This window comes from Antechinus flavipes, chromosome 2 (genome assembly GCF_016432865.1).
Source record: "Antechinus flavipes isolate AdamAnt ecotype Samford, QLD, Australia chromosome 2, AdamAnt_v2, whole genome shotgun sequence".
NCBI lineage: Eukaryota > Metazoa > Chordata > Mammalia > Dasyuromorphia > Dasyuridae > Antechinus > Antechinus flavipes.
The window spans coordinates 466,089,911-466,110,341 of record NC_067399.1 but is presented as its reverse complement, the minus strand read 5'-3'; the positions used below and the strand labels follow the sequence as shown (position 1 = coordinate 466,110,341).

General features: G+C 34.7%; 1 protein-coding gene across 5 annotated transcripts in view; it reads left to right on the top strand.

Annotated features, from left to right (window-relative positions):
- The window catches only part of DENND1A (DENN domain containing 1A), a 687,683-nt gene that overhangs the window by 200,243 nt on the left and 467,009 nt on the right, over nucleotides 1-20,431 (top strand). For all 5 annotated transcript variants that reach the window (XM_051979612.1, XM_051979615.1, XM_051979613.1 and 2 more), the window contains exon 5: nucleotides 5,842-5,961. In XM_051979612.1, the coding sequence (XP_051835572.1) occupies nucleotides 5,842-5,961 (120 nt within the window). The remainder of the gene's footprint in view (nucleotides 1-5,841; nucleotides 5,962-20,431) is intronic.

Genomic DNA, 20,431 nt, shown 5'->3' with positions numbered 1-20,431 from the left:
TAGTCTGTGTTTTCTTATTGTGTTCTAAGGTCCCTTATAACTCTAACATTTTATGATCATTTAATTACTGTAAGACAAAGAATTGCTGGTGAAATTGAGGGCAAACATAGAAAAAGGAACTGTTAAGAAATGAGATCCTTTTTTTTCCAAACGAGTCATCTCAGACAAATATCTAATATTATTATAGTCTGTATCAACAAGTGAAAAGATGAATCAGTCCTTTGCCATGCAGAAGCCTTTAAGGGCTATTTGATGGGGACTTCCTGACTATAAGTTAACTGGAAATTGCCCAAGAAGAGATATTTTAAAATATAATAGTTTTGAGCTTTCTCATTTGGTGATGTGTTTGTTACCTAACTATTCATTAGCAGTACACCCAACCAGTCTGTAAAAGTAAGTGTCCTTCTGTAAGCTATGTAATCTCTAGAGTGCCCCTTCTCTTTGAATTAGATGTCTGACTAGCAGCTGTTGTTAACCAAAAGCTCAATACCTATAAAAAAGAATTACAGCCGGAGGGAAACATCTTCTCTTGGCTGATCTGTCCAAGTCACCAGGATTCAAATGGTAGTTTCTCCCATAGGAGAAGAGATAAGCCAAATACAGAACTTTTAGGAACATAAAAATGTCAGAGCTGAAAGGAACTTATTAACAGGCTATCTGGTTCAATTCATTGGTTTTTACTGGTAAGGAAGCTAAAGTCTAGAGTGTAGGAGTGACTATTCTTTGAAAGTTAGTGACAGAGTCAGAATTAGTATCACTGTCTCCTGATTCCAAATTTAGTATTCTCTCTTTAATACTTGATCCTATAAATTCTTCTTGTCTTGAATGAATGAATGAATTCTTTTAAAGTCCCAAATAAATAAAATAGTTGCACATTTCACATTGCTAGTTTTATTATTATTGTTATTTGTGAATATGAAAGATGATCTTTATGAAAATCCTACTCTCATGTCTAGTGACTTGAGAATGGTGTCCAACTTTCTAGTCATGTAAGCATCATCAAATCTCGAGTTTCAGTTTCCTCATTTGTAAAATGAGGATATTAATGTTTTCATGAAATCTTTTACAAAGAAGACACTTTATAAATTGTAAAGTACTATGTAAGTGTGTAATTATTGTTCTTCCACTAAAATCTTACTGTTGAAGTGTGGAGGTGACCTTGGAGGTGCTGCCAAAAGAGGACAAGCTATTATAAGACCTACCAACAATCAGTGGTATGGGATCCCTGTCCCTGGAATTCCTACTTGTTTTCTCTCTAAGCTTATCTTATATCTGTTGTATGGATTTTCTATATAATTATATGCCTGTTTTCTTCTCCTTTTGAATGTATGATTCTTAAGGGCAGGGACTGTTTTTGCTTTTTCATTGTCTCCCTATAGCTTAAAGCAATGGTTGACATATAACTAGAATTTAGTGAATACTTGTTGATCGATTGAGTGTGCCATTTACCAGAGGACTTTCTCAGCTGAATGAAAAGAGATTCATTACCAGATTGTTGACCATTAGGGTGTGATTTTTTTTTTTTTCTTGGCTTCACCAAATTAACTACTAAGTCATGGAAAAATTGTGATCTCTATCATTGAGAGAAGTGCCTACTTCTCTCTTGATGGTATTATAGGTCCCCTGAAGTATTTTGCATAGGCTTTTTTTTTTAAACAGTAATATATTTTTCTGTAACACTATAATTTGTAAAAGACTTTAGCCAGGATCTTATAATTACAGTATAAAATAACTTTGAGGTAGTTGTGTAGATTGGATTATTAATTCCATTTTACCAAGGAGAAAGCTGAGGCTTACAGAAGGGAAGTCAGCTGCCCCAGGCCACACAGTTGCAGAATTAAAAATTGAACCCAGATATTTTTGAATCCCCAAGGTCAGGATTAGCCCATCTTATTTGCTACAACCTACTACTTACAAATTCTTTTTATATCCTGTCTTTTTTTTTTCCTTCAAGGATTAAGAGATAGGTAATTATAACAATTTTGGTTTATGTAATAACTTAAAGATTTACAAAGCATTGTCCACCTTATAGTCATGTGAGGTAGTAGGACAAATATAGTCATCTGACAGATGAACAACCTGAATCCCAGAGAAGAAAAGTGACTTGCCCAATTATATGACTTTTAAATTTGAACCCTGGTTTTCTGCCAGTATTTTTCATCTACTATACTGCCTCTCAAACTTATACTAAGGATTGCATGGGCATTTGTGAGGCACCAAGTATTTAAATACGACATCCCAACTAGACCAACAAACAACTAAACTTTTTGGAATGTTGGCAGAACCTTTTCTTTTTTTTTTTTTTAAAACATCTTAGAACCTGAAGTTCAGAGTTAAACTTATGAAAGGTACAGAGTTTGTGAGAACACAAAGCATTACCTTAAAAAAAAACTGGGGAGCATTTATAACTTAAAATTTTTCTGACCTGTTGTGCAAAATAATTCAATCACACAGGCCTTCCCCTCCCCCAAGTGAGCCTTGCTTTCGTCCCCAATCACTTTAATTATGTGAGCTTGAATCTCGTTTCTCACACATACTCAGCTCAGAACCTTGTTAAAATTAATCATATAATCCTTCTTTAAAACATAGTATTAAGTCACCATAGTAACATTGCATCCAAGCTTTATAGATAAAACATAACAGCCACAAGAAGGTAGCATTGGGTGTCCCCTTGACAGCTCTGTAACTTTTATAGAAATGTGTTTCTTCTCTTGGCTTGTTCAGGGTGTATGATAGCATTACTTACACCTGTTTTATTACCACATTCCTTTTAAATTGCTACCTTGTTTCTATTCACATTCTTGGTTAAACCTGGCAGAAGAAAGTGTTTTCTTTTCCTTTCTGAATTATTTTCTTGGCTCAGCAATCAATCTCCAAACAATATAATCCCTCACCCACCTTTAAATTAAAATAGGTTCTTTCCTGGACTTTTGTCATAGGAAAACCTTGTTAAGTAAAAGTGATGGTGGTAGTGGTAATAGTAGTGGTGATGAAGAAGATGATGATATATATTTGAGATTAATTTTTTTTTAGCTGAAAAAGATTTAAAAACACTTTCCTGCACATAATCACATTTGAGAGATCCTGTGAGATACACTAGAACCCTGGGAAAAAAGCAGAGGACCATATGATTTATACCTCGAGGAGTTCTGGTCTGATCCTTCATTTGTAGGTGAAAAAGCTGAAACCTAAAGATTGGAAGTGATTTACCCAAGATTATCCAGGTACTAAATAATGAGCTAGGATTCTGATCCACATTCTATGGCTGAATATCCAGAGGCTTTTCCAACCACCTCACTTGCACATGCTAGATTAGAAAACCTAGTTGGCCTCCCAGTTTTGTTACTTCTTGTCCATATGAGAGCGTGAAAGCCACTTTTCTCCTCTGAACAAATTTTATCATCTGAAGAATTATTCTAGTAATATTTCTACTGCCAGAGAGGTGAGAAACTCATTCTGTAAATCTTAGAGGCCTACCGAAGTGGCAATGGTTGTCATTCTATTTCATCTTGACCATAACTCTGAACAGTTGTTGAACAATTGCTTTTCTCATAAGACCCCCAATAGCACAAATAGAATAACCCTTATTTTAAAAGTGAGGGAATCAAGGCTTAGATAGGGGAGAGTGCTTTTGCTCAGGGTTATATAGCTAATATGGGTCAGAACTGGGATTAAAACCCAGACTCCAAGTCTTATACATTTTTGACTCTTTTTTGTAACCATAGAGTTCTATATAAATATGAGCTGTTATTATTATTATCATATCCTGGCAACAAGACAATGAGGTGGGAAATATAAGTATTGCTATCCCTGTTTAACTGATGAGTGAATAGATTCAGATTTGTTCAGTAGAGCTGGTACTTGAATTCTCCCGTCTCAGGTATTGGGCTTTCTCCACTAAACCACATCTGCTAGCAGAGATAAAAGCTATTAGTATTTGGTGCCCCTTGCATAATGCTGCCAAATAGGACTTGCAACATAAGACCCATTAAAAGGTGCTCTATATCCCTAAGGCTCCTTGAGTCTTGATTTACATATATATATATATATATATATCTTTTATTCAGGGCTTTTATAAGAGCTGACTTTTAGAAGTCTTATGTAGTGCAGAAGACTCATCGTTAATTATGAGTGCTATCTTTAAAGAAGAATACTTAAACTATTGTTTTCCATTTTCTCCTTGATAATGGTATTCATTTAATCTGTTAAGTGAATTATAGAGAACACTTCTTTAATCTTAGTACACATTACATAGACTCACTTTTGGGACTTTATGTGGAAAAGAAAATGTTTTAAGTACGAAAACTCATAAATTCCATCAAAAAATTTGGGAAGAAAATTCTTTGTTAATTCTAAAATCTCATCAGAGACATTCATTGTATTTTAATAATAAATAACAAGTATTTATTAGGCTCTTGTTGTCCATGAACGTCTCGGCTAAGGAGTCATACCCTTGTGGCAAACCTTGTGTAACCTTAATGTTCTAGTGTTATAAGTCCTAAAATTCTTTTAAAAAGCTGACATTACTAAATTCCATTATTAGAATTTTTAAATAACTATATTTGTGTTAATTTAAAAATCATTTTTATTATAGTTTGTTTATAATATATTGGTTGTGCTTTTTTTTTTTCTTAAAGAACAGACGTTGCATTCTAATTTTACTTTAAGGTCTATATGTGTGATGTGCTTTTTATTTTTGTTTTAATGCAGTAAAAACATTGCTTTGTTTAATGCTTTCCTATAGCATTGTTTTTCACTGTCTTGGAAAGCAGTTTGCATTATTAAAACAATCTGGCTTTCCTGGGTTCCAAAATGAGCTGCTCTAGGCTTCAAAAATTTTACAAGGAAAATGGCATTTGGGAAAACAAATGCTCACCTTGTTCCTTGTATCTGTAAATGGTTTTTACCAAGTAGTCCTAAGCACTTCTAGGGCATCATTTAGAATCATGTAATCATAGAACCAGGAATAAAGAGTGAGAGAGCTACTGTAGAAGGGAGCTTGGGAAAAAAAAGAATGACGACTGGAAAGGATATTGAAAACCAGAGTATTTAGAACATTAGAGCTAAAATGGATCTAAAAACAGAGAATGTCAGTACTGGAAAAGAACTTAGAACAGAATTTTGGAGTTTGAGAGAACTATAGAACATAGCTTGTGTGTGTGTATGTGTATTTGTTGTTTTACATGTTCAGGGTGTCCCAAAAGTCCTGACGTATTTTCAGATGATTAATCTTTGAACTGCAAGGAAGACTTTTGGGATACCTTGTACTATTGTAGTTGATCCTTACAACCCTCTGAAGTAGGTGCTCCTTTTTCTTCATTTTTGTAGTTGAAGAAAATTGAGGCTGAGAAGAGTTTAAGTGACTTGCTTAAGGCCACAAAATGATAAATGTGTAAAGTGAGATTTGAACTCAGTCTAATTATTCCAGGCCCAGAACTGATTCTGACCTTCCTCTTCACATAGAATGTCAGAACTGACAGAGAGAGATCTCAGAAATCATATATTCTAATTTGTTCATAGTTCAGATGTGAAACTTGAAACCCCAAGAAATAAGTTAACTTGCTTAGATTATGTTACCAGTTAGTGATAGAGCCTGGGATTGACTTCTTTTTATTTTAGTACAGTGCTATATTATTTTTCAAAGGTGGTCCCAGAGATTGACTTTCTTACTAATTTTCCTTCCATGCTGATGAAAAATGTAAATGTACAAGTTCATTTAGAGAACCATAGGCCTACTGAGAAAGGAAATGTTACAGGTTCAATGACTTGGTTTGATTAGATAATTTTTATCACTGAACTGGTTGCACAATTTATTTTCCCTTTGTTCTTTCTTTCCTTTAGCCTTACAGTGAGCCAAGTTGGCCAGAATTTCACATTTGTGCTTACTGACATTGACAGCAAACAGAGGTTTGGCTTCTGCCGCTTATCTTCAGGAGCTAAGAGCTGCTACTGCATCTTAAGGTAAGGGGAGGTTGGACTTTGGTTACTGGCTTGTTCGAAGGAGTATTATTGGGCCTCCTTGGTTACAAATGTAATTTAAGTTTTCCAGCTGTTCTCCATCGGTCCCTATCTCTTCTCTTCAAAGTCACTGCACTTTGGGCAAAGGATTTCAAAATATTGTTCATACGCTTTTAAGCCTAGGAAGATAATTTTCATTATTTATTTGTATTTCATGCCTTGAATGAAGGAGTCAATGCCTCTAGGTCATGTATGAAAATTGGATGACATAGCTTGAGCTCTTCCTGTTATATTGAACTGTCAGAAACTATCTTAAGCTTCTTTTTAAACATTTTGTATATGCAAGATTATTAATAAACATGTGTCTGCATCTAAGACTCTCTTGCCAATGCTGATCATGCCTTCTTCAGTTTCTACAGAAACTGCTGTTGGAGTTCAGGAAGGCTTTCTTGATTTTCTTTATCCTTTTCTTCTCTCCTCCCTTTACCTACATAGTAGTTTGTTTTCACTTTTATAAATTGTTTTTGTATTAATTTATATAGAACTATAGTTCTATTTGTGATGTATTATATTATATAATTATATTATTTCATAGTGATTTTCCTGAATGACAAGGGTCATATTTTGTTTAAATTTTATATCTCATCCAGAACTGAATTTATGGTTCTGCTTCTAGTAAAAATATTAGGCACTTTAATGGTTGTTGAAATAAATTGTTTTATTATTTTAGGACACTAAGATAATACTGTCATAGAATAATTGAAAGTTATAATTTGAAAGGGTCTCAGAAGTCATCATGTGTCTACCCCTAACTGAATGAGGAAGAATCTAATCCTTCCAGAGTGAGCCACCTCCACTTTTGAAAATCCTTATCTATGTATTGGCTTAAATTTTGCCTTTTTTCCATATTAGCCCATTGTTTTAGTCCTGCTCTCTTTAGTCTATCACACAGAATCTGAATTTCTTCCACAAGACAGACACTCTCTCAAACAACATCAACAAACAAAAAGAAAAACTCTTAACAAAAATAAAAGCAAAGAGAGAGAGAGAGAGAGAGAGAGAGAGAGAGAGAGAGAGAGAGAGAGAGAGAGAATTTCTTCTCATTTGACTCCACAACATCCCTGTATTATAGAGCCATCACTGTTGTCATACTCTGGACACATATCCTTTCTCCTGTGCTCCAGGATAAGTATCACCAGTAACTCCAGCATTTCTCATGTGTTCCAGTTTCCAATCCTTCTTCCATCCTAGGTGCCTTCCTCTCTTCCCTGGATCTTTGTTAATCACCATTTGTGTTTTGGCATTTCACTTGTTTGATGCTTGACTTTCTTCTACCAATAATGGTCAGAGTGAATTCTGGTGTAGAAGGGCTGTGTGGAAATTGCATTTTAGCACTGCAGGGTGTTCCTGAGGGAGAATTAAAGATATACCATACATATCACTCTCCATCTGTTAAATAGGTGTCAGAGGGGCCTGTCTCCTGTCTTTTGCTGCTAACATGGAGCAGCACAGGTCAGGGGAACTTCAAGGTGCCCTTGACAAAATCCTGTTACCAAGGATGTGGATGTGGACTTCTGAAATGAAAGGCCAGACTTTGGGTGAATTCCAGAAAGGGATGTCTCTCTGGTGTACCAATTCCCCCATATACATTTTATTTTTTCTTCCTATTCCCTTCCCCCTTCTTCATCAAATACAGGCACAGAGGAGGATTGGAGCTCCTGTACTTTCAGGTCTCATTTATGTTTTGTATAAGACTTCTTGTTCACATCACAGATAGCACAGTGTATTAGGAAGAGCACTATACTTGGAATCAGAAGACTTCCCTTAAGATTTTGACACTATGTGACCATGAGCCATACATTACATCTCTGAATTCCTTATCTGTAAAAGAGTACTAGAATGGAAGTCAGGGGACATGGGTCCTAGCCAGTCATAATTGATTGATTTTGGCCAGATCATCTTACCTCATTAATTCATCAGTAAAAATATTTGTACTCCTTACTTCCTAAAATTTTTTTAGTCAAGTGCTTTGTAAAAATTTAAGCATTATACAAAGGAAAGCTGCTGCTGCCACCACTACCACCACCATGTAAATTGGAGTAAGTATAGATCTTTTCTAGTAAGACTGGAAAGATAGGTTGGAACTAGGTTGTGAAGGGTTTTAAATGTCAAACAGAAGATCTTATATTTAATTATAAAGACCATAGAAAGCCATTGGAGTGACATAGTCAAAGATTTGGCAGCTGCATAGAGGATGGATTGGCGAGTTGAGAGATAATGTGGAGTCACCAAATAAGAGAAGATTGCAGTAATCCAGGTGAAAGATGATAAACTACTTTGTAGCTATTTGATTAAAGAGAAATTAATCAGTTGACAACTGATTAGATATATGCAGTAAGGGAGAGTACGAGAATCAGGGATAATAACAAAGTTCAAACTAAAATGCCAGGAAGGGTAATGGTATCTTTGACAGAAAAAAGGATAGTGTCAAAGAATAATGGGTTTTAGAGGAACTTTGAGATACCTCTGTTATCAACTTTGAAATATCCAGAAGTAGTTGATAATGTATGACTAGAGTTCAGAAGAGATTACGGCTAGTTATTATACATTTGGAAGTTATTTATATAGAAATGATAAGCCTATTAAAGTCCCTATGTAAGTGAGTGTAGAGAGAATAGAAGAAGGTCCAGAAAAGAGCTATGGAAAACATTTATCGTTAGGGTTTGGGATGTGACCAGAGAAACAGCAAAAGATACTAAAAAGAATGATTAGATGACAACAGAAAATCCAGAGAAGAGATTCTCTAGGAGGAAAGGGTTCCAGAGAGTAGCTACTGGATACAAATTGGAGAAAAAATAGCAGCAAATGTTCTTTGGGTTGAAAAAATCCTTAGTACATAGAATGTTATAATATAGACTATTTAAATTGGTTTTAAAATAGGAATCTTGGAATGGCAGGCATTTAGAACACAGAATACTTAGAACATAAATTTCTAGAGCTAAAAGGCAATTTAAAGATATATCTGGTCCACTGCCTCCAATCCCCACTTCCCACCCCCCAATCATTTTATTGAGGAAGAAATTTATATTTAGAGAGGAGTGCATGAGATTAATTGTTGTAAGAGATCTTGAAAGTTAGGATTAAATGAATTAACCAAAGTCACACAGTTATAAAGTAGCAGAACTGGTCCTCAAATGTAGGTGCTCTGTCTACAAATACAGTATTTTTTTCTGTGACACCATGATGAACTACTACTTGTTAGGATTCAAGCATGTCTATATATAGATATAGCTGTATATATTGACATACATATATTTATGCCTGCATATAGATGTGAGTATGGATACATGTTTATCTACGTATATTTATTTTTACACACTTATCTAGCATGTCACGATAGACAAAGCACTGAAGTTAGGAAGAAATACACAGAATTTTTACGCGGATATACTTGATTCTTTCTGGTGATTTTGATGAGGTCTAAATATGGGGTACCTAAATGAAATTAGGTTTTAATTGAGGTCCAGTGTCAGGTTTGGGGTACAGGGAGTCAAATAGAGCTCTCCTGCAACCCCATTGGATTCAGCGCAAGGATACAGTGCTAAATGAAGTCTAGTGGTGGCGCGAGTCCCCAATAAAAGCCCGGAAAGCTAGATTGATAAAAGAGGTTTATTATGTGCTTTGGAAGTAAGGTAATAGGTGAAGGTAGAGATGAATAGGTGAAGGTAGAGGTAATAGGTGAAGGTAGAGGTAATAGGTGAAGGTAGAGATAAGGAAGGCATCGGACAGAGGATCCTGACATGGCTAGCATGTTTGGAACCTCTGCAAAGAGGGGGTCCCAGTTTGGCCCTTTTATAATGGGAAATTTAGGTAGAGGGGCTTGTGGGTGTAGCCCCGAGTTGGGTCAGATCTGGGTGGGGGCTGGGACAGATCCAGACCTTCTATTGGAATTCAAAGGGAACAGGATTTGTGAATCAAAAGGTAATTACATTAACTAGGAGGGGTTGGGAATCAGAAAGAAAGGAATCTTACAGAGACCACATCCTCATCAATTTCAGAAAATATTCAGTGTCATCACTTTTTACAAGGTCAATGTATTTGTCATTATCTACATGGTATTATTTTTCTGCTATAGGTAAGAGGTTGAATAATCATTTTATCATTTTGGGTATTATTTTGTGAACTCTTTAAAAATAATGTGCAAGGTAATCTAGAAGCAGAAGATGTGGTTCCTCAGGCCTAGGTTAAGTCAATTTTTTTTTGCATCGGGATTTCCTCATTTGTAAAATAAAGGGCTTGATCTAAATACTCATGTCCTCATTGAAAGTTCTGTTTCAAGGTTCTTTGAAATTATGACATTCTTTTATTCTAGAACTTCTTGAAAACTGTAGGTTGGGCTCCAATGTGTACCCATCCTAGCTGGCTTTTATTTTTTGAATCAACAATATTATTTAATGTAATTATGGTTGATGACTGTGATTGATAGGACATTCTAAATTGTAGATTAATATATTCAGTTTATTAAAATAAAAAGAAGCAATAGCTAATTATACTGTCTTTAGAAAACTTTATATGAACTAATTCCTGAATTTTTTTTTCCTTTCAGGAAATAAGAAGGTTCTAGGAGTTTATGTCTCAGGCTATCATGCTTTTATCTGTTTTCTTTTTAAATACGAAACAGATATTGACTTTATATCTATCTGTTACCATAACCATGATTGGAGAGAACTTAGTTGATGATGAAATGAAACAGTCTTCTGGAATTGGATTTGGAAGATGAAATATAAAAAAATTAAAAGTATTATGTTTGCAACTAGGAAGCAGGATCTTAGTTTTCCTATAGAAATATATTTCAGCTCATTATAAAGGATTTCTTTTAGCAATTAGTGTTGACCAATAAGAGAATATGTTTTCTTACCAAATGACTTTTTCATCAGAGGAGGTCTTTAGAACTTACATGACTACCTATTGGGGTTGTCATTGAGCTGATTAATACTGTAGATGACAATTGGATCAAATTACACCTGAGATCCTTTGTAACTGTGTATGTAATATTTAGGGTCATTTCAGCTCTGATGTGTTCTCACTTGCTTGAGCTAACATTCTGTGCTCCTTTTAGGTTTTTACATTCTATTGTGTAGAATTGCTTCCAGGTCTTATATTTTATATTCTAAATTCCTGGAAAGCTTTAATCTTTCACATGCTAATATAGCTTCACCATTACATTTTCTAAGAATCTTTCCAGAAACAATTTCTATATTCTAAAGCCGCTTTCAATTCTTACAGTCTAAATTCTAACATTGTGTTGTATAATCTACTGCAGTGGAGACTGAATTATATTAATATTCACTGTGAGTAATTTTTTAAGTATTAGAATTTAAAACCTGAAGATTAAATTTTCTTTGACTTCAGATTTGCCCACACCTTTCAATCCCAACTCTCCTCCAAACCCTCCAGACTGTGGACTCCATCCTTTTCTTACACAGGCCCATTTCCTTGACTCTATTTTCTCCCTCTAAACTATTTTACATGGTAATCTCATCAACTCTCATAGATTGAATTATCATATCTGTGCTTATGGTTCTCAAATTTACTTAATCCTCTCTTTTGATCTTCAATCTTCAGCTGCTTATTAGACATTTAGCCTTAGGTATCTTATAGTTATCTTAAAATCAACATATCCAAAATTGAACTCATTATCTCACTCTCCAAATTCTCCCATTTCCTAACTTTCTGCTTGTTGTCTGCAGTGATACCATCCTCCTAATCACCCCAGGCTCAAAACTTAGGTATTATCTTCAATTTCTTATGTTTCCTCACCTATCTATCCAAATATTTACCATGGCCTATAAATTTCACCTTTGTAATGTCTATCACTCCCTTTTCTCCTTTCACGCTGTCACTACCTTGTAACAGACCCATTTCATCTCACATGCCTGTATCATTAATACCTTGTTGGTTGGTTTTCTGCCCTCAAGTCTAACTTCAGTCTTCAAAGTGATGTTCCTAAAATACAGGTCTGACCTCTCTATTCAATAAATTCTACTTGTTCTCTGTTACCTCCAGGATCAAATATAAAATCCTCTGTCATTCAGAACTCTACATAATCTGATGCTCCTCATATCTTTCTTATCTTATTACATATTATTACCTTAGTTATGTTTTTCTTTCCTCTCAGCCTCTCACCTCCCACTCCAGTGCAGTGTATTCTGATTGTGACATTGCCTCTCTAAAACAGATATACCATCTCCCAACTGCAATCATTTTATTAGCTATGCCCTTGCCTAGACTGTTTTCCTTCTTCATCTCTATCTTCTGGCTTTCCTTTCTTCCTTCAAATCCTAATTAATATGTTACTTTCTGTAAGAAGTTTTTCCCAATCTTCCTTAACTGTAATTATGCCTTTTCTCCATTGATTATTTCCAGTTTATCTTATATAAAGCTTGTTTGTACACTAATGTGTGCATGTTGTCTCCCTTATTAGATAGTGAACTCTTTGAAAATAAGGATGGTCTTTTACCTTTCTTTGTATCCCCAGAACTTACTACAATGCCTGGTACACAGGCATTCAATAAATAGTTATTGATTTACTAACTGATGTGTCTATTACAGGGTTGCTAAAGATGTATTAAAATATGCTCTTTGAGGAGAACTACTTCTTAATCAATCAACAGAGGGAGTTCAAGATCCCCAAGCTGTTATGAGTTCAAATGTTGGAGTTCTTGTTCTTCTCAAAACACAGCCGGTTTAGCTTAGGGCCCTCCGAATATCTCCAAATCCAAAGGTTCTGTCCTTCAGCCTCTGCCTCTGCTTTCTTCAGCCACAGTGGTGTGAGATGAAGATGAATCTGGTTGTCCACTGAACTCTCACTCGTAGCTTTATCCTCTGAAAGCTCTTTGTCTGCCACCAGCCAGCCAACTGGAAAAAATGTATTCTTGAATAGCTCTCTCTCCTTATATGCGAATCTTCTGAGAGAATGGGATTATAGGTTTTCTCCAATAGTGCTCTCTGGCCCAAAGAGCTTTAAGGGAGATGTGAACTCCCTTGAAGTTAGAAAGTTTACTTTGTGAAGCTGGCATACTTGTGTACTCCAATGAGTAAAGGTGTGAACACAAGCCTTGTATTAATTAGTTCTACTTAGTACCTTGTTTCAGGTTCTGGCCAAAATCTTCTTGTAAGATTAGATCAACTCTAATTGGTTAGCAGTTAGTAAGGATTCCAACACCAAGCCTCATCGTTATTCTAGGGGTGGAGTGTTTCATTGTTACAAAATAATGTTATTTCCTAATTCTTATTAATTTAAAATTAAATTTAAAATAAAATTAATTTTAAATACTTTAGTTATTTATTTTTGATTGATTTTACTTATTTTTTTATTTTTTAAAGCTTTTTAAAAATTATCATTTTACTCATTTTGCATTAGCAAAATTGTCCAATTACTGAAATATTTAAATATTTGGAAATCTTTTATTACAATAAATTAATATATATGGGGAAGCTAAAAATCTTGAAATGAAGCTTATATTTTTATAGCTAGACAGTGAAATCTATCACTAAAAAACAATCAATAGATTTATTTCCTTAATAATTGGTGGATAAGCATAAGTTCGAATATACTTAAACAAGCAGAGGTTTAAAGGCAATCTTAAATATTGGAAAGTTCCTCTTATCTTGAAGCCAGAATACCTGAGTTCAAGTTCTGCTACAATACTAACTTGCTGTGTTACCACTTAGAGCTTCAATTTAATTTTTTATTGACTCCTTTAATTTTACCTGCCCATTTTATAGACAAGTATACTGAGGCATAAACAAGAGAAGTGATTTGCTCAGAACGACATAGGTAATAAGTAACATAGCTAGGATTTTAATTAGGAGTATTTGATTTTGAATCACAGGGACTTTATTTTAAATTTTAAATTCAGTACTTTTTAGCTGGGCTTTTCTACAGGAAGACCTGAATTCAAATCTTGCATCTGACACTAGCTTTGTGATACTGGGTAAATTTGTTAATTTCTTCAATCTTAATTTCCTGATCTATAAAATGTAAATACTTACACTTGTAGTACCTACTTTACAGGACCCTTTTGAGGCTTTGGCATGATGTATATAGAAAGCCCTTTGTAAATCTTAAAAATGATGTTTCATCCATCCACCCGTTCATTTATTTATTCATTCATCTTTTTATCTGTCCATTAACAAATTAGCTGTCTATTTATATAATCATTTATTCTTCTGTTTATTTATTCCTTTGTTTGTTTATTTCCTATCCAACACTTTGCCATTTTTGTGCTCCCTGCATCTGCATGCTTCAGCTCTTATTTTCTCTTGTTCACTGACACTTTGATCTCTACCTGACCATAACCTAGGAAGATTCACTTTTCTTTGTGTAGTACAAGCTCGAATCAGAAACAAGAAAGAATCAAGGCTTTAGGGCCTTCAGCTTCCAGCTCTGTCAATGCTGGTATTTTTTTTTTTAAACCATTTGTAGTGTAGGAGAAAAATCAAAAGAGTCTGTTTCCTCAGGCAGGTGCTGGATGTGTATGTACGATAACTCCTTTAGTAAAAAGGGAGAGATGATTGGGAGGAGGTAGTTGGTGGAGACAGCGCTAAGCTCACCACCTTAAAAGCAGGTGCTGTTGAAATATTCCAGAAACAGATGGAATACTCCATTTCACTTTCAAGCCATTTATGATAGTCTTGCCTGAGGGCACCCTGCTATACAAACAAGCATAATCTAATGTTGGAGGGTCTGTCTGGCCTTTAAAGTCACTTATCCCCATCCTCCACCAGCTCTGGAGAAGTCAAGTTTTCTTCCTAATGCCGTAAATTTAATTTGGGAAAGCTGGGTTGCTCTCTCTGTATGGAGGAGTTTCCTTACTCATTCAAGTGTTTCCTGCTTGCTCTGGATCCCAACTTGGCTCTTTTTTTTTTTTTTTTTTCTATTTTAAATTTTTATTTAATAATTACTTTATATTGACAGAATCCATACCAGAACCAAACAGTTCTCTTGTTGCACCGTCATTTATCAATTGAAACTCAGGTCTCTTTGTCAAAGAAATCCACTTCCATCAAAATATGTCCTCATACAATATCGTTGTTGAAGTGTATAATGATCTCCTAGTTCTGCTCTTTTCACTTAGCATCAGTTCATGTACGTCTCGCCAGTCCTCTCTGTATTTATCCTGCTGGTCATTTCTTACAGAACAATAATATTCCATAACATTCATATACCACAATTTACCCAGCCATTCTCCAATTGATGGGCATCGATTCATTTTCCAGTTTCTACCAACTTGGCTCTTTTTAATAGGAAAATATCAAGGTATTCTGAGAAGAGCTAAATGTGAAATGAGTGTGGGTTTTGACAGTAGCTATGTAACTTGAGTGAGTTGCTCTATATCTCTTTGAACCTCAGTTTCATCATAACCTCCAAGGAATGTGTTGGGGTTGGAGAGAGGTGAAGAAGATAATGTGTATATCTCTATCTACAAGTTATTATGGAAAAAACTGCTTTATAAATCTTAGTGTTATGTTATTCACATTGTTAAAACTAGGAAGAAAATTACTATATTATTCCTTATGGATACTTAAGGAGAGAAAACCCAGTCTTTGGGAGAAATAGCACGTAAGTATCCTCATCCTCATTTGAATAGTGAAAGAACTGAGGGTCAAGTAGATGTAATAATTGTCCAAGACTTTTAGTTAGTAAAACTTGAACTTTTTTGTCATCCAGTATTTTCGTCTTTCATTTGGTTTCCATCAGAAATTTCGCAAAGCTTAGTGTTTTTACTACTTCCAGTTTCTAGGATGAAAATCCTTCCTACCTTCTTTCTTCTTTAAAAAATAAGGGGAAATTTTCAAAGTTTGTTTGTTTGTTTCTTTCTTTTTGGTGGTAGCAGCAACTCTTCTTTATATGGGGATATTTAAATTAAGTTTAAATGTCCCCGGGATATTTAAATTAAGTTTAAATATCCCCACAGCTCTATGATTTAGATAGTGATAATGGAGAAAAGAGGAGAAACACAGAAGTTCTTTGGCCTCGTAGTAGGATGATAACTAACTAGTCAGAGAGAAAAAGTAGAACTGCCAGATTTGGGTTCTGATTCAACTTCTGTGTTCTTTGCCGAGAATAATGGCCTTTATCCTGGAAATTATGGAATAAAAATAGATAATAAGGACTTGATACCCAAGATAAGAAAGAATCAGAGCTTCTAGTTGTCGTTGTTGATGTCACATCACTTGGTATATATTTTCAAGTACTTGTAGCAAGAACTGATGGATATAATTGCTAAGCCATTGACAGTGATATTTGAAAGATCATAAAAATGGGAGAGGTAGTAGAAAAAGGCAAATGTCTCTTTTGAAAAGGGATGGAAACAAATCACAAACTGTAGGCTAGTAAGCTTGACTTAGACTCCTGAGGAATTTCTAGAACAAATCATTAAACAGATGGTTAGTGAACTAGAACAAGTAAACTAGTTTTATAGAGTCAGCATGGCTCCAGGAAGAAAAGATCAGGCCATACTGCCTATCTTTCCTTGGTGGGCTTACTATATAAGTAAGCCAGGAGAATGCTGATGATATTGGTTTTATACATTTTAGCAAAACATTTTATAAAGTATCCTAGACTAATCTTATAGACAAAATAGCAATGTGGACTAAGGAATAATTCAGTTCAGGTTAGATTGAGAAGATAGTCCTTACTAGTATAATGTCCCCTTGGCTGCATCTCTACAGAGGAGTACCTCAGTGGATCATCTTGGCCCTAGCATGTTTGTTTAATATATGTTTTATTTTTTAATTTTTATTTAATAATTACTTTATATTGACAGAATCCATGCCAGGGTAATTTTTTTACAACATTATCCCTTGCACTCGTTTCTGTTCCGATTTTTCCCCTCCCTCCCTCCACCCCTTCTCCTAGATGGCAAGCAGTCCTATATATGTTAGATATGTTGCAGTATATCCTAGATACAATATATGTTTGCAGAACTGAACAGTTCTCTTGTTGCACAGGGAGAATTGGATTCAGAAGGTAGAAATAACCCGGGAAGAAAAACAAAAATGCAGATAGTTCACATTCGTTTCCCAGTGTTCTTTCTTTGGGTGTAGCTGCTTCTGTCCGTCATTTATCAATTGAAACTCAGTTAGATCTCTTTGTCAAAGAAATCCACTTCCATCAAAATATGTCCTCATACAATATCATTGTCGAAGTGTATAATGATCTCCTGGTTCTGCTCATTTCACTTAGCATCAGTTCATGTAAGTCTCGCCAATCCTCTCTGTATTCATCCTGCTGGTCATTTCTTACAGAACAATAATATTCCATAACATTCATTTACCACAATTTACCCAGCCATTCTCCAATTGATGGGCATCCATTCATTTTCCAATTTCTAGCCACTACAAACAGGGCTGCTTCAAACATTTTGGCACGTACAGGTCCCTTTCCCTTCTTTAGTATTTCTTTGGGATATAAGCCCAATAGAAACACTGCTGGATCAAAGGGTATGCACAATTTGATAACTTTTTGGGCATAATTCCATATTGCTCTCCAGGATGGTTGGATTTGTTCACAACTCCACCAACAATGCATTAGTGTCCCAGTTTTCCCGCATCCCCTCCAACATTCATCATTATTTTTTCCTGTCATCTTAGCCGATCTGACAGGTGTGTAGTGGTATCTCAGAGTTGTCTTAATTTGCATTTCTCTGATCAATAATGATTTGGAACACTCTTTCATGTGAGTGGTAATAGTTTCAATTTCATCCTCTGAAAATTGTCTGTTCATATCCTTTGACCATTTATCAATTGGAGAATGGCTTGATTTCTTATAAATTTGAATCAGTTCTCTATATATTTTGGAAATGAGGCCTTTATCAGAACCTTTAACTGTGAAGATGTTTTCCCAGTTTGTTGCTTCCCTTCTAATCTTGTTTGCATTAGTTTTATTTGTACAAAGGCTTTTTAATTTGATGTAATCAAAATTTTCTATTTTGTGATCAGTAATGGTCTCTAGTTCATCTTTGGTCACAAATTTCTTTCTCCTCCACAAGTCTGAGAGATAAACTATCCTATGTTCCTCTAATTTATTTATAATCTCGTTCTTTATGCCTAGGTCATGGACCCATTTTGATCTTATCTTGGTATATGGTGTTAAATGTGGGTCCATGCCTAATTTCTGCCATACTAATTTCCAATTATCCCAGCAGTTTTTATCAAATAATGAATTCTTATCCCAGAATTTAGGGTCTTTGGGTTTGTCAAACACTAGATTGCTATAGTTGACTATTCTGTCTTGTGAACCTATTCTTTTCCACTGATCCACTAATCTATTTCTTAGCCAATACCAAATGTTTTTGGTGACTGCTGCTTTATAATATAATTTTAGATCAGGTACAGCTAGGCTTCCTTCATTTGATTTTTTTTTTCATTAATTCCCTTGAGATTCTCGACTTTTTATTGTTACATATGAATTTTGTTGTTATTTTTTCTAGATCATTAAAATATTTTCTTGGAAGTCTGATTGGTATAGCACTAAGTAAATAGATTAGTTTAGGGAGTATTGTCATCTTTATTATGTTCACTCGGTCCAAGAGCACTTAATATTTTTCCAATTATTTAAGTTTGACTTTATTTGTGTGGAGACTTTTTTATAGTTTTGCTCATATAATTCCTGACTTTCCTTTGGTAGATAGATTTTATGGTATCAACATTTATTCTGAATGGAATTTCTCTTTGTATCTCTTGCTGTTGGGTTTTGTTGGTGATGTATAAAAATGCTGAGGATTTATGGGGATTTATTTTGTATCCAGCTACTTTGCTAAAATTATGAATTATTTCTAATAGCTTTTTAGTAGAATCTCTGGGGTTCTCTAGGTATACCATCATATCATCTGCAAAGAGTGATAGTTTGGTTTCCTCATTGCCTACTCTAATTCCTTTAATATCTTTCTCGACTCTTATTGCCGAGGCTAGTGTTTCTAATACGATATTAAATAATAATGGGGATAGTGGGCAACCTTGCTTCACCCCAGATCTTACTGGGAAAGGTTCCAGTTTTTCCCCATTGCATATGATGCTTACTGATGGTTTTAAATATATGCTCCTGACTATTTTAAGGAAAAGTCCATTTATTCCTTTGCTCTCAAGTGTTTTTATTAGGAATGGATGTTGGATTTTATCAAATGCTTTTTCTGCATCTATTGAGATGATCATATGGTTTTTGTTTGTTTGGTTATTGACCAAATTGATTATTGATATAGTCAATTATGCTAATAGTTTTCCTAATATTGAACCAGCCCTGTATTCCTGGTATAAATCCTACTTGGTCATAGTGTATTATCCTGGGGATGATTTTCTGTAATCTTTTTGCTAATATTTTATTTAAGATTTTAGCATCAATATTCATTAGGGAGATTGGTCTATAGTTTTCTTTCTCTGTTTTCAGCCTACCTGGTTTAGGTATCAGTACCATGTCTGTGTCATAAAAGGAGTTTGGTAGGACTCCTTCAATCCCTATTTTTTCAAATAGTTTATTTAGCATTGGAGTTAATTGTTCTTTAAATATTTGGTAGAATTCACATGTAAATCCATCTGGTCCTGGGGATTTTTTCTTAGGGAGTTGGTTGATAGTTTGTTCTATTTCTTTTTCTGAGATGGGACTGTTTAGGATATTTACTTCTTCCTCTGTTAGTTTGGGCAAGCTATATTTTTGGAGGTATTCTTCTATTTCATTTAAGTTGTCGAATTTATTGGCATAAAGTTGGGCAAAGTAACTCCTAATTATTGCTCTAATTTCCTCTTCGTTAGTGGCGAGTTCTCCCTTTTCATTTTTAAGACTAACGATTTGATTTTCCTCTTTCCTTTTTTTTAATCAGATTTACTAAGGGTTTGTGTATTTTGTTGGTTTTTTCATAGAACCAATTCTTAGTTTTATTAATTAATTCAATAGTTTTTTTTACTTTCAATTTTATTGATCTCTCCTTTTATTTTTGGAATTTCAAGTTTAGTGTTTGACTGGGGGGTTTTAATTTGTTCCTTTTCTAGCATTTTTAGTTGCAAGCCCAATTCATTGACCTTCTCTTTCTCTATTTTATACAAATAGGCCTCTAGAGATATGAAATTTCCCCTTATTACCGCTTTGGCTGCATCCCATACATTTTGGTATGGTGTCTCATTATTATCATTTTCTTGGGTGAAGTTATTAATTATGTCTATGATTTGCTGTTTCACCCAATCATTCTTTAGTATGAGATTATTTAGTTTCCAATTATTTTTTGGTCTACTTCCCCCTGGCTTTTTGTTGAATGTAATTTTCATTGCATCGTGGTCTGAAAAGGATGCATTTACTATTTCTGCCTTACTGCATTTGAGTTTGAGGTTTTTATGTCCTAATATATGGTCAATTTTTGTATAGGTTCCGTGAACTGCTGAAAAGAAAGTGTATTCTTTTCTGTCTCCATTACATTTT